The sequence below is a fragment of the Syngnathus floridae genome, chromosome 9 (assembly GCF_059516105.1).
Source record: "Syngnathus floridae isolate MCC-2025c chromosome 9, RoL_Sflo_1.0, whole genome shotgun sequence".
NCBI lineage: Eukaryota > Metazoa > Chordata > Actinopteri > Syngnathiformes > Syngnathidae > Syngnathus > Syngnathus floridae.
In genome coordinates, this window is record NC_142421.1 from 3,372,239 (window position 1) to 3,386,289 (window position 14,051).

The 14,051-nt window shown below is 42.4% G+C and overlaps 1 protein-coding gene across 2 annotated transcripts; it reads right to left on the reverse strand.

The window, feature by feature from the left end:
• Positions 1–651: 651 nt before the first annotated feature.
• parga (poly (ADP-ribose) glycohydrolase a) lies at positions 652–13,805 on the reverse strand. 2 transcript variants are annotated; one of them, XM_088384245.1, is made up of 19 exons: positions 13,599–13,805; positions 13,029–13,094; positions 12,604–12,956; positions 12,399–12,513; positions 12,078–12,210; positions 11,877–11,999; positions 11,707–11,787; positions 11,435–11,509; positions 9,462–9,554; positions 8,848–9,002; positions 7,568–7,647; positions 7,434–7,494; positions 7,128–7,203; positions 6,074–6,221; positions 4,533–4,611; positions 4,361–4,469; positions 4,150–4,255; positions 3,330–3,458; positions 652–2,534 (listed from the first exon to the last, which is right to left on the reverse strand). In XM_088384245.1, exons 2-19 carry the CDS (start codon positions 13,055–13,057, stop codon positions 2,365–2,367), a joined length of 2,115 nt encoding a protein of 704 aa, XP_088240371.1. In that variant the 5' UTR covers positions 13,058–13,094; positions 13,599–13,805; the 3' UTR covers positions 652–2,364. The 2 variants fall into 2 exon arrangements, with proteins under 2 accessions (XP_088240371.1, XP_088240370.1); XM_088384244.1 differs by having other exon boundaries at positions 12,399–12,956.
• Positions 13,806–14,051: the final 246 nt, after the last annotated feature.

Genomic DNA, 14,051 nt, shown 5'->3' on the forward strand with positions numbered 1-14,051 from the left:
TTGCAAAGACCTGCGCCGCTGGGTAACATACTACAGGCTCTGTGTTAAATCACATCCTGTTTAGGATAATTACCATCACGACACAAGATTATGAAAAAGAAAAAAAACAAAACTGACAGGAAAGGAAACAGGTCGACGTCTCATCGTGCATGTGAATGCTGGTTGACCGTAGTTAGAGATCCTGGTGATCAAAGCTCAGAGAAGGAGTTAATCTTTGATTTTGAGGACACCAGCAAAATAAGTACGGCGCAAAACAAGCTGATGCATATTGTTAAAAGTCAACAGCGTCCAGGTCTGACATCCCCAAAGTGACTTTGTACCAAAGTCTTGTTTGGAGTCGTATAATGTGTAATCCACTTAGGGGAGCCAAGCCTCGGTGCCGTTTATGGATTTCCAAGTCGTGACGGTACTTAGGAAGCCTAATTCATCTAATAAAGCATGTATGAAGGCCCAATTTAATTTGCCGTGGGAGCTATGGGCACGCGCGGCCTCGTGGAAATCAATCGCATTTGGCGTCATTCAATAATGCATGATTTGGCGAAATCAAGTGACGGATCTGCGATGCCGAAGCATGCTTTGAAGAGCCGGCAATAAAAGTTTGTTACCTCTCAATGACCTATGAATAATTCAATTACAGAGTGGAGGAGCGACTTGAACAGGATATATTTTAATTAAGAAACCATAACAAAAAGAGGGCAACTTAAAAGCCTACAGTACAATATTATGAGACACATTTACAGGTGTTATCGGAGATGTAACCAAAGCATCTTTAAATAGTGTCCATAAATCATTTACAGTATTCTCAAATGCTGTGTAAAAACAACAAAATGTTTGACGAGCAACTCTTCCATTAACCCTCAGTTTGGACATATAGGGATGTTGTTGTTTTTTTTTTTTTAAGAAAGGGAAAGCCAAGCCCAAAATAATATTACATTAAGTAGCTAATTTCACCTGTTTTTATTCATCTCAGTGGGCGGCCATTTTGCCACTTTCTGAAAATGACATCACATTTGCCAGGTGTCCTAACCAATCCTGGCTCAGCTTCAGATAATTGGTGAGCCATGATTGGTTGTGACCTGAGACCTGGCAACCATGATGTCATTTTCAGTCGACAGCACGTGGTAAAATGGCCGCCTTTTGAAATGGATGAAAACGGGTGTATTTTGCCTTGTTTCATTTATATTCCACAAACCAAACAATCAGAACACCGTGTTTCAACTTGCTGAGCCGCACAGAACATATTTCGACAAAGAAAATTCGAGGGTTGACTTCCCCTTTAAAGAATGATAGTCTGTCGTTTCTGTTTAAATAAAAGTATGTCAAACAAAGATATAAAAGAGCAGCATATATGTTTCGAATATTTGATAAGACATACTGTATACCCATGCATAGAATACAGCGCAGCATCTCTGTCACTCACAGCATCTTTCGTGGTCACTTTTTCTAAAATAGAAGATAATACTGATAACAATGGAGTGTCATCAAATTTTTCGAGTATGTGTCCACAAACATGCATTTGGGAGAATATACGTCCGGGAATAAACGGCCCCTTTTCACTGTGAGGTACTTTAACAAGGCTCTAGTTGCCATATTGTTATTGTATCCGTTTTCTTGGACCTTCTTATATACTAAAACATTTATGTATAATAAACAAATTATTTATTGTTATATAGATGAACTGTGTTTGTTGAAAAAAAAAATACATGGAAAAAATCAAATATTAAATTATAATATTGAAAGGATGGGAACTGCAGTAAGATTATTTCTCAATATTGTTATATTTCTTCCAAGTCATGGCAAATTTGTTTTTGCACTTCCCACCCCCAAATCAGGGCTAGTAGAGCTACTTAAAGTTTAGCCTTGGCGGAGTTCTGTCGACATTTGAGTGTCTGTCATCAACCTTATGTGAATGGAAACTTGGCATTCCACGAGCCACCTTTACGTGATTAAAAAGGCTGAACAGCAACAAGGATTTACTATTGCTAGAAAGTGGAAAGATTTCACCACATGAGGTGACAACTACAAGGCTGTTGTAATACACTCACCACCATCAAGAAAGGCAAAGCTGTGTTTTGGTAGTTTGCGTGTTGGAGAAATCACAAACGTAAAGGGAGCGTGGCTACAGGTGCATCTCAGGAAATGAGAATATTGGTGAAAAGTTTGTTTTTTTTCTTGCGGTTCGCGACTGAGGAATCTCAAAAATCAGATTTTTGCTTTTCCTGGCAAGCTTTGGTTCACTTTGAGTTGAACTACTGAAATAAATGTTTTCCACAATATTTGAATTACTGAAATGCACTTGTCAGAGTGATTGTAAGCACACGACTGAGGTTTCTGAACCTGGAGGATGGGATTTTTTTTTTTTTTTTAATGAGAATCAGGGGAGATCCCAGAGTCCTTAGTAGAGTCCAAGGCATCGGCGCTCACGGGGGGAAGAGACCGGTAGATGAAATCATACAAGCTAACGTCGGGTCTGGTCGAGCGGCAGTTCTTGCAAACCAAACTGGAGTATTGATTCAAAAGGCCATACAGCCTCCCTGGAAAGCAACGGCAAGGACGAAAATTGGGGGAAGAGGAACGAAAGGGGGCGGGGAATGTGGATCAAGACGAGGAAGGAGAGGTTTGGGTGACAGAGACAAAGAGAACGGTTGAGAATGGGAAAAAAAAAGAAAACATAAATGAAAGCTAGTTTGAGCTCGTGCTAGTGCGTCTCTGCAGCTCCACTTTAGAAAATGGATAGCTGGAGGGGGAATTTCTTTCAAAGGCTTCAATAAATGTCAGCAGGAAAAAAAAAAAAAGGAAAGCGGGGGAGTGCGAGATAGCGTCTGGGGTCACCTGTAATCCACTCTGGCGCTGAATGGATGGGCTCGAGGGAAAGACATGGGCCATGAGGTGTAATAACTTAGCATGCACATGGGCTGCTTTTTTTTCTTTTTCTTTTTAAATGCATACTGGCGCGCTAATAGTGGCAGCAAGGACAAGCCTCTCAATCTTCACAAGCGCAATGGCGGCTAATATCGTCCCCAGTTCCATTTATTGTGTACTCTACGATAGGAGCTCCATAAAAGGCAGGCGCTGGATTTAATGAGACATGGAACCTCTAAAGTCAAACAATCCTTGTTGGACAATCCCGGGGATGCTGGTTTATTTGTTTAGATACCCGAATGATTTTTTTTCCTCATTGTGCGGGTCACTGATATATTTTTTAAAAATTGGTTCAGTTACAGAAAAAAAGCAGATGACGTTTCAAATATTTAAGAGGCGCAATTTTTCTGCTCCAACGTTAGAGGTTTCACCATTAATAGGTTTAAATGAAATCTTGTCAACCTTACCCACTGTGACTTGTCTCTCAGTCAAGAAAGTGTGCATGTCGTAAACATCTCGCATGAGCGAAGCATCTCCAAAGGTGAAGTACGCCATGTCCCTGCCCGCCTCTGCCGCAGCCATCAGCTGAATCAGCGCTAACGAAAAACAAATGAGAATAGCGTGATGTAAGGAATTGCGCTTCATTAGTAATTGGTCAATAATCCAAGTCGGGGGATGCCTTTTGCTCGCAGTGAGGATTTCCATCTTTTAGCAAATTAGGAGTGTTAAATATTTAATGGTTGGGTATTAACTCCAGATTAATGAACACACAACTCAAAACATCACTTTGAATAGGGTCGTAATCTTTACAGCGTCAATATGGCTCATGTCGGGGTATGTGGACATAAAATGCTAATTCTAAATTTAATGGGCATGGGTTATCTACAAAAACTCCAGCGAACATAAAAAAAAAGTCCGTAACTTGATCCTTATTAAATTGATCCCTGAGGATGCTACTTGATTCACTCACCTGAGTGTGAACTGAATTTATATTGGTCAAACGCCGTCACATTCAACCATTAGCAATTGGAGAAAATGTGCAAGTGTTAAGTCTTCCCCGGGACCCTCGCTTATGAAGAGTGATGTAGCGCCGAATCCACAGAGGATGCGATTTATGCCCTCCCTTGCCGGCGCTCAATCGGCGTTTTAATGGCAAGCATAAACGTGTGTCAGCGGATCGATAACGGGTGGGAAGAAACGGATGAGTGACACACAAGCCGGCTACTAATTGAGCGAGGGGAGGGGTCGAGAGGATAGCCTTTTCAAAAACTGTGACTAGCGGAGTACCTTTGAGTCGCGTGTCTCCACCGAAAGCTCCGCAACCCCAGTTGCCGGTGGCGATTGCAGACAAGTGCTTTTTGTTGGCGTTATTTCGGAAGAATCCGCAGTAGGCCTAAAATGCAGAAGAACCCATTGAGCAGAAAAGAGATGTCCTTAAAGGTACTGTTTACGACAAGGGTTCTCAGTTTTAGGCATAATCAAAAATCAAGTTTCTCACCTTGTTGAGCTCTCTCGTCATCTTTTCCGGCAAAAATTGTTCCAGGAAGTGCTTGTATTTCAGCGCGTCAATGGCCACAATCTCTGTGCATCGTCTCTGCCAGTCATCCCTTCAAATTAAAAGCATTGCTTTCGTTTCAAACTCGACTTAAAACGAAGAGGTGAACGAATACCTGGGAGTCTCATCTTTGTAGCACTGATCCCACTTGTAAGTTTCGGCGTAGCCAGAATATCGACTGTACTGCTCAGCACCTACGTAGAAACAAACAAAGGGAAATAGAATTGAAGTCGTTTCTTACAAACCTCTTCCAAGTGTCCAAAACTCGAGTCCAGTGCAGGCTTTCACAAAATTGTGTCAAGAGGCAACGCTAATGCTGAGGCATAATAATAAAATCAGTAAGTAATCCGCAGTGAGAGCACACAAAGTGGACGTAAATTTATTTCCTCACTTTGTGTCGCAAATCAAATTCAGTGGATTCGATTGGCATAAATAGAAGCCTGTGATTTAATAAGTAATCTGCTTTGGGGTTAAAATAAAAAGCTTCCAGACTTAAGTGGGAAGAAACAGTTCAAATAAAAGAAGACACTACACAGACATACAGTCAAAAGATTTCATTCAGTCAAGTGAAAAAATATGAAAAGTGAAAATATGCCCACTATCGAGTCTCAGTAAATCGAAAACCTGAATTTACATTTAACCTTCCTCGCAACTGGGAAAAGTTAAGTTTCAAGAGCAACTTGACTCCAATTGCTGCATTCTCCTTTCTGGCCATTGATTTTATTTCAAGCAAATGACATCAAAATGTACCCAGTGAACACTTTTCTAATGAAAAACTAGCTTGTGATGGGGGGGCATGGTGCTCTACAATTGAAATACAATTTCTGTGGAACATTCTTCAGGATAAAGAAGTATTAATTTCCACAAAATAAGCAATTTCATCATCTCATATCCTTGCCCGTATCAACAGACAAGGAAGCCGCTGCTCGCTGTCCTTCCCAATCACCTTGATGTCATTTGTGCCGGAAACTGCCCGGCATCCTGCCATCAAGGTTCCCATCACCAGATTACATCGCGGCGTTCTTCTACCTTCCGATTCGACAACGCCCCCCACGGAGGAATACCGACGTTGGAAAGGTACGGGAAAACCCGCGTTAAGTAAGGAATGTACGTCACGGGGGAGCGAGGTGAACAAACGTCTGGATTAGAATCTTAGCAAAGAGGCGGCATCGTGCGTGCAAAGAATATTGTGCGGGGTTTTAACAGATCTATGGCGTAACTGGCCCATTCCATTAGTGGAGCGTTGACCTTAGTGCGCTTATAAATTCCTTTCTGTCCAAATGTAATAAAGTTAAGTGGAGGGGAGGAGGAAGGAGGGGAGGGAGGAACGGTCTGAGGGGAGGAGGAGGACGGTGACTAACAACTGAAGGTGACTTGGAAAAGAGATGAATGTCGCAGAGAAGACAGGGCGGCGCCACCGTGTCGCCGGCCGCGCTACTTAATAAGACTAAAGTCGATTTTTACATTGACGGCGCACAATAAAAGGGCTTGTGTGTGTTTGGTGGCATCGCAGGACTGGAGTGTCGTCGTTTGTCTGCTCTACTAAAGCGCTATTCGGTGGCACTCGACACAAATACGAAGTGTTATATAAAACAATTTTTTTTTTAAGAATGGCATAAAATCCACAGTAATTACGGTAATCTATCGACGTGATACCTGTGATGATGAGGCATTCGTTTTGCTCCAGTGCTTCAGTGAAGAGACGGGAGACGATGAGTTCGGGGTTTATGATGAACCGGATCTCTTCTTGGACCAGGCCGTTTCCGGTGACGCCGCCGCCGACGAATCGGTTCGCAAAATCCACCTTGTGAGGAGAAAAAGGACATTTCATTACTAGATGCTCCAAGAGCTTTTCTTTTCCTGAAACAAAAAAAAAAAATGGAGACAGTCTTGTCTAATCGATACCGGTCGAGGCTAACAGTAAGATTAAACTTCCAGTTATGCAGATAAATGACTCAATTAGTATGTCCTTATTTCCTGCCACCCACTGTGCTCATTTAATACAGATAAAGATCACATGCTTGCTTCCTGTTTGGGAATAATCAAATGAGGAAGCAAAATCATGCACGTTGGATGTATCAAAACTCATGAACCAATGGATTCACATGCTGTCATTTTTCTTTACAACTGACTATTTTTTTATTTTACGTCACGTAAGCCAAGAATAAGAGGACTTTTGAATCCACTGCTGTCTATCAGAGGGGGAGGGTCCTGCTCACTGGCCCACAGCCACGTCAATTTGTGTGACAGCGAGTGTTTGGTTTTGAACCGGTTCTCCTCACCTCGGTCACCCCTAGCCTCATCCTCCATATCCTTCAATCTCACCTCCTTTGACAGAATGACAGCACGAAGGACTTCTGAACCCGGGCCGGGTCGTCCCAGTAAGATGCCACACCCTCGTCATCTTTTTTTTTTTCCCCCCTTCAATGCGAAGAACACTTTTGCTGCACCCCAGGGTCCTTGCTATCCTCTCCCTCCTTCCCTGAGTTACTCGTGTGTATAATTTCAGTTGTCAGGCAACAGTGAGAAATAACACTTGATATGTCCAGACCAATGAGAGCAAAGAAAAAGAAAAAAGGGCGAATCCATTGCAACAGACACAGAATGCCGAACTGCTTAAAAAAACAAATACGTGTGAGGGCTGAAAGAAAGCCACAGTGCCAAAATGGATACGAAACTGGACAGATTTGACATAAAGTTGATTTTATACCTGCAGCATCCCGTAACCATCGGCTTCAATTGTCCCCTCGCAGGTGATGTGTAAGCGAGTCAGCTGAGTCTGGCAGCTTGAAAAAGGAAAAGACACTTTTCAATGATGATTTGTAAATTTTACTTAAAAAAAAAATAAAAAATTGTTTGCTATTATTCATTGGTAGGGTATGTGTATATATAAAAAAAAAATGTAATCTTTTTTTCAGGGGCTGAAAATTAAAACTTGTCAAAATGCCATCATATGCTTTTTGTGTGTTTTAAGATGTTTATTTTTAAATTAAGGGTTAAAAAAAAAGAGTAATACTTCTCCCAGTTTGGAAGCGTGTTCACAGTTTGTCTTGTGAATGTCACAAGTCCCTTTGGTCCTAAAAAAACAAAATCAATCCAAATGTTAATTTTATATTTTGTTTTGAATCAGGATGGTTTCCTGATGCTTACTGGTCTGCGAAACTCTCCTAAAGTAGCAGAAGAGTGTTTTCAACTTCTCAATTTTTCGTTGTGAAGAGCCTTCAAATAACCTGCAAGACAGATGAAGTGTTGTTTCAATCAAAACAATCGTCACAATCTGTCAGGGCTAAAAAAAAATAGATTTACTGACGAGCCATGACTCTTTTTTTCTTATCGAAATAACCAACTTCATCGATTTATTTTAATTGTATTAACAGACACACACAAAAAATGTCTATATGAATCATATCCCGATGTTTTCCACTTCATTTCCTTCTCAAGCAAAGGAAAACAGCAGCTGAAGAGCCACATCTCAGCCTTCCGTCCTCCTTCTCCAACATATCCATCACTTAACGAGGACAAACCTCGACAGTTCTGCCAAAAAAGCAATCAGCAGATTGCTTGCCGCGCTGCCTGTCCAAGACGGAGCGCCACTGTAGCCAATAAGCAAAGTGACGGACACTCCCTCAATTATAAGGGGGAGTGGGGTGGGGGAGGCAATAACGATCCACGGCCCATTTTGGACCTCGCTGCTTGTCTCGTCTCATCGTCTCACAAACCGGGTTCTACATTGTGCCGCAGGATGAAATGCTGATAGTGAAGGTGGGCCCTGAGTATCTGCAAGCGAGCGATAGAAGGACTGCAGGAATCAATGCTTACATTATTACACAGCCCTCTTCACTTAGCCTGCTGCTAACATCTGATGTGGTCAGGAGAAAACCTTCTTACACAGAAGGAGAACGACTCAAATATACATCGGATCCACGACTAATTGGGATTCTTAAGGCTTTTTCTACTGCCTGACAGAAAAATTGAAAAATGATACTTGATGTTATGCACCTTCATAATGAGGTAAAAACACAAGCAGACAGGATGTGATTAAGCTTCTCACTAACAAGGGGACGGATCCTCAAAGAGATGAGGGGAAAATTGATGCGAAACCTGGACTGTGTCTGCCAGGTAAGGAGTAAATATAATAAGACAGACGCTATTTTAATGTGATTATCCAGCACGTATCACCTAATGAGCCATTCGTGCTTGTTTATGAATTATATTATGTATCATATTAAAAAAAAAAAAAAAAAGCAGCAACTCACAACTAAGCAGAAAAAAAACGGCAGACTGTCCCAATCCACCAAATACTGAATAAAGAAGAAATATTATTACTGACTATGGTGTGATAATGAATAAGAAACTGTAAGGAGAGTTTTTAGGGCACTAGTGCCCCCTTATGGATTTTTTTGCTCGTGGGGAATGCCGGATTTTTCCACCTGTAGAAGTTGATCTCGGGGTAGTTGCAGTACTCTGACTTGCGGGAGTTGCGTCGCGGGAATGTGCAGAAGAAGGCGTTGGCCAGAAGGCAAGCGATTTGCTCCTGAGACATGGTGAGGGAATGGTTCATCCGTGACTTCAGCAAGGGGATTGGCTGAGGGAGAGACCAAAAAAAGAAATGAAGGGGAAGACCGTGAGGATCATGGCAATAGAGATGACGGACAGATCAGAATAACATTACAAGGACGCTAAATGCTAATGGCGGGCAGATAATTAGTACAGCAATCTAAAAATCAGAAGAGACAAGAAGGGCTCCATTAAGTAAATGCGAAGAAGTAATTAAGCTCCGTGTTTTCTTGCGCTCGCCCATGTTCTCCCAGTCAGACACGCCGGCTCATATATCTTGGCTGATTAGAGCTAAAGAGCCTCCCAAGGCTGCCGCGGTTAGCCGATCAATAGCAGCTCTAATAACAGGAGCCGGAACATCTGGCTCAAGGCTTACGACAGCAATACGACGGAATCTTCATTAACAAACCACCGGAAAGGATGCACCTGAAATTCCAGTGGTCCCTGATTAAGTTATTAAATATGGAATGGAACTTTGAAGACGTACCATGGTGCAGAGGCGGGGAGCACTTAGTGCCAGCGTGACCATGGAAGGCAGCACGGCCTCATAGAGGTGCTGAACCTCGCAATGCTCCAGACACTAGAGGGCAAAAAAAAAAAAGTGGGGAATGAATGAAAAGACATTTTAGTATTAGCCGGAATGATGTTGACATTTTGGGGTAACAAAGTTCAGATCAGCTACTTTTTCTTCAAATGGCAAAAGTTATGACGAGCTTTAAAAATCTACTTTAAAAAGGGATTATAAAGCTTGATGGAAGTTCCTCAGGAAGAGTGACAATCGACACAATTTGGGGTAAGCGTCACAAAAACGGAAGGCCTCTATCTGTGTAGGGAAAAAAAAAAAGAAAAAAAAAAGACATCAATCTGGAAAAGGAGCGGCCACATACTTCAGCCTCCAGCTTGCCTCAGCAATTCCTTCTAAAATAAACACACTTACTCGGTCATACAGCCAGATTTACAACGCAATCACTTATGAGCGTATTGGCTTCAAATGTCAGCGTTATCAATCACTTGCCTTATTCTATCAAGGTAAGCAGAGCGGCTGATTAAATGGACCTTCTGGAGCAAAATGCAAATGACCAATCGCCGAAAGAGAGCGATCGAGAGCGGCACGGTGGCTTGATTTCCAACGCTAAAGTCTTTGCTGGGCAATTTGTCCGCAGAACGTTTATATGTCAGGGGAGCAGGTCTGACTAACCGCTGTCAGAAGTAATGAGCTGGCAGGCATCATAAAACGCTCCGGTGGGACTAATAGATGGCGGACGTGGCGGCGGTATGAGGGTAGAAATATGATATCGCACACGGTTAGAGCTGCTGACCTAAAACGGCCTCACTTGGGTTAGGGGGACCAGAGTGGAAATATTTTTTATTAAGTTATACAGTTGTCAAGTATTTCTGAATCAATTATTCTATCAATTGTCTCATTGATTAACTGGCTAAATAAATTGCATTATTTCAACAACACAATGTGCATTTGAGGCGAAGATATTACTAATGTCCACTTGGGGTCGCCATCCTCATATTTTAGATGTGACTCCTTTAAAAAGGTGAGGGATCTAAGAGTCAGAAGAGTCAGAAGAGTCAGAAGAGTCGACTGTCTGCGAGCCTGGCTTTGCAGCCGGCCGTTCGCCGGCTAACTGTTAGCCAGTCCGTGTACTTGCGAGTGAAACGACAAATAAGCGCGGGCGTTTGACAAACAAGTGTGAAACGCTTGACGAAGCACAAATGTTTGTGTACTCCCTTGGGGGCGTCAGCTGTACTCCGCCCTGGACGGCTTCCATGCTTGGGCCCTTAGACGTTCATCAGAAAGTGACACTGTGACAGTTTCATTTGGCAGGAGAGAAACGCGACGGCAATTTACAGACTCATCCCAATTTGTATCATTTTTTTTAATCATCTTTCCTACAGCCACAGGAGGGGGGGGGGGTGTCAATCAGTGGAGCTTGGCTAAGGGGACTCAGGACAATTATTCAGTACTTCATGAATGCTAGTTAAATTGAATAAATTGAATGTTATTAAGTGAGCAACGCAGTATATTAGACAGTGGACCCCCATTTTAAAAACGTACCTCTTCTGTTGTAAGCTTTTGCAAAAAAAAAGCCTTCACAGCACTTTTTTTTTAAAATAGCATGCAAAGTAAAGCCTCAGTTTCATTAGAATGGAGGACAGTCAGTGGAAGGGCAACTTAGGAAGGCCTTACTTAGCATCATTTTAGATGGGATGGACCCTTTTAATTAAATTGGATAAAGCAATAAAGCGGCTCACGAGCAGCCCATCGATCGCTCAAGCTCCACCTTGCACTGAGACATTAGTCCAAGGAGCTTGAGTTTATAAAATCTTAGAACGGACACTGAAATGCATTCAAAAAAAAAGAAGCCTTTGTTATAATTATAGGAAGTCAATAATTTTGCAGTTTGACTTCCAAGTTATTTTCGTGACTTTTTCAAGCATGCAGCTCACCTCGGTGCAAAGGAGGTTGAGAGCAGTGAAGTCCCATTTCTTGGCATGGGCTGTGTTGTATCTCAAGATAGCATCCTATGGGAAGGAAGCAAAATATAAATGAATAACCTGCTGTGGCAAAAAGGAGCAGAAGATAAATCGGAGGGTGATATTTTTGCAAACACTGCCACCTTGTGGATGTTGCAACACTTTAAATAACAAGGGTGGAAGGGTTATTATAATGATTTCAAATTTATTGCAATGCACGTGCTCCACAAATGCGTCTCACTTACCCTCACATCCAGAGAACTCTTAAACCCTCCTTGCAAGGCCGAGTGGATTAACTCCCACCGACTCTGGACCCCACCTCCATCCTAAAACACACATTTTTTCTTGTTGTTATCAATTTAGTGACTCCAACTTAAGCTTTACGTTTGGGTTGAAGTCCGTGCGCATCTTGGACCTCCGTCTCCAGTGGGAAGAGATTCTTCTCGGAGCAAGGCATCTTGACTGACACGTCATCCCACGCGTCTTTGAACTTGCCGGGGTACGGGATAGGCACCTCTCCCTCTCTGAGGAGATCTGTCTGTAACGTTGACGAGCAAACAAGATGTATTCTCAAGGACAGTCGTTGGAGAGCTGTTTCGTCACATGGTGTACTCACCCTTATTGTGACAGTGTGGTTGGGAACGGCTTTCAGGTGAGACAGTGGAGGAGCACACTGGGGCATCCTGTTCAGCTCATTGATGGGGGTCCCCAGCCACGCTCTGGGGGCGTCACGCTCAGGGGATGGAACACTGCAAAGACAAAAGAAGAGCAGTGTGGTCAGAAATGACAGTGTTTGAATTATTTCGGATTTTAACGAATAGGACTGGAAGAATGTAAACCAGGAATTATATTGTATTTCCGAAATCTACCAGAAACTTTGTAGCAATTTTCTACCTACTTGCAATTCTAACCGCAAGGGAAGAAAAGTAATAAATACCTTTCACAAGTAGCACCTGTCTGGCTGATAATCAATTCCTGGCTTAAAACTGATTGGTCGCTACAATCACTCGCCACGATATTCCCGGTTCCTGCGGCTGAGTGTTTGTCGGGCTCTGAAACAAAGTTCGGGCATTTGTGTTCCCGAGCCTCTTCGACACAAGCGCTGCCATCTCCTGCCGAGTTGTTGGTGAGCAGTGTTTTACCAACAGGGCTGTTGGGACTTGGCATCTCCACGTCGTTGGAGGACGAGCCTTTCCTCGGACTTGCGCAACAGGCCGGTTTAGGGTTGGGGGAGTGTACAACACAGGTTGTTTTCACAGGGTGAGGGCCAGGAGAACTGAGTCTCTTTGATTTTTGACCATTAGAAGAACACTGCGCAAGGGCCGGACTACTTCTAATACTTGCAAGCGAAGGATCGCTGAACCCACTTAAAGACCCGCAGTCCATTAAAGTCTGAGAGGCCGTGTCAGCCCGTGAAAAATCATCTCCATCTTGCTCTGGTGATCTGCAGAAGAGCTCCGCTGATCCACCTTCAGATTGGCTATCACCGGTCACACTGGAACACAAAATAAAATGAATACATGAGCACAGTGCCTCCACTCAAATATCACGTGTATTTTTTATTTACCTCCTCTGAGAATCCATTTCTGCATCCATCTTGAAGTGGTCAGACAAGGCGAGTGCATGAAAGTTACTTTAAAAAAAATAATAAATCAGCGGTATGTAAGGATATTTGCTCACACACATGCTGTACATTTGTGAACATTAGCTATTTGATCATAGATTATTTTTAGAATATTTATTACAATTATAATCAAATAAAAAAATTACGTCAACATGGAAATTAACTCGGATTTGTTAGCCGTATTACGTACACGCAAAAGGTGGTCAAGGTACGTCATGAACACAACATAACGTCAGTTTTCAACTATTTGATACAAGCAGTAACAAAAGCATAAGTGGAAAACCCTGACGTATGACATAAACAGTTCAACGTAAAGAAAAACGGTCTTAGTTGTAACGGTCCATCACTGGCTAAATGTACCCAGCGAGAAACCTTAACACTGATAACTCTAGAGCTAATGCTAACGAAAGATTGAAAATTTTACTGTAGTAAAAAAAAAAAATTGCTATATACAGGCTAGCAAAACAGTTTCGTCAAGCTAGCGGATGCCGTTAAAAATGAAATACAACTTACCAGCATGTCCCTCGCGGGGTTTTATTCCTTGGCTCGATGAATTATGTAGTTGCTGTTTTCATTCTAAATACAACAAAGTAGCACCACATCGTATATTTCTCAAAATGCTCCACTTATAAAAGTGTTTTGGTCCAATTTTAGTTTTATTGACATGACGGCGCGACAGCCGCTACAACTTGACGACAAGATGTCGAGGGGGGAAGTAAGGCCAATCAAAATGGTTTAATTTAGGAAAGAGGCGTGGCCAGATGGCAGTATCCTAGCGACACAGCCGCAAATGTGTTTTTTTGTCGTAATAACGCGTAAAGGGACGAAAAATCGCAAATCACTGCAAACGGCGGCTCAATATGATGACGTCAGGTTAATGTATTACTGTCCGTATTTTAATCGACTAAACGTGATTTAGGTACAAGGAGAAATGCTAAAACTAAAATTGAGAAGACAACGCAAACA

Excerpts from the sequence above, each read along its gene's own strand:
- parga (XM_088384244.1), bottom strand. The coding sequence starts at position 13,057 with ATGGATGCAGAAATGGATTCTCAGAGGAG. Across the intron at positions 9,555-11,434 it reads TCAACCTCCTTTGCACCGAG|TGTCTGGAGCATTGCGAGGT; the intron begins GTGAGCTGCATG and ends TTTGCCCTCTAG. Across the intron at positions 7,495-7,567 it reads TAGGAGAGTTTCGCAGACCA|GACCAAAGGGACTTGTGACA; the intron begins GTAAGCATCAGG and ends TTGTTTTTTTAG.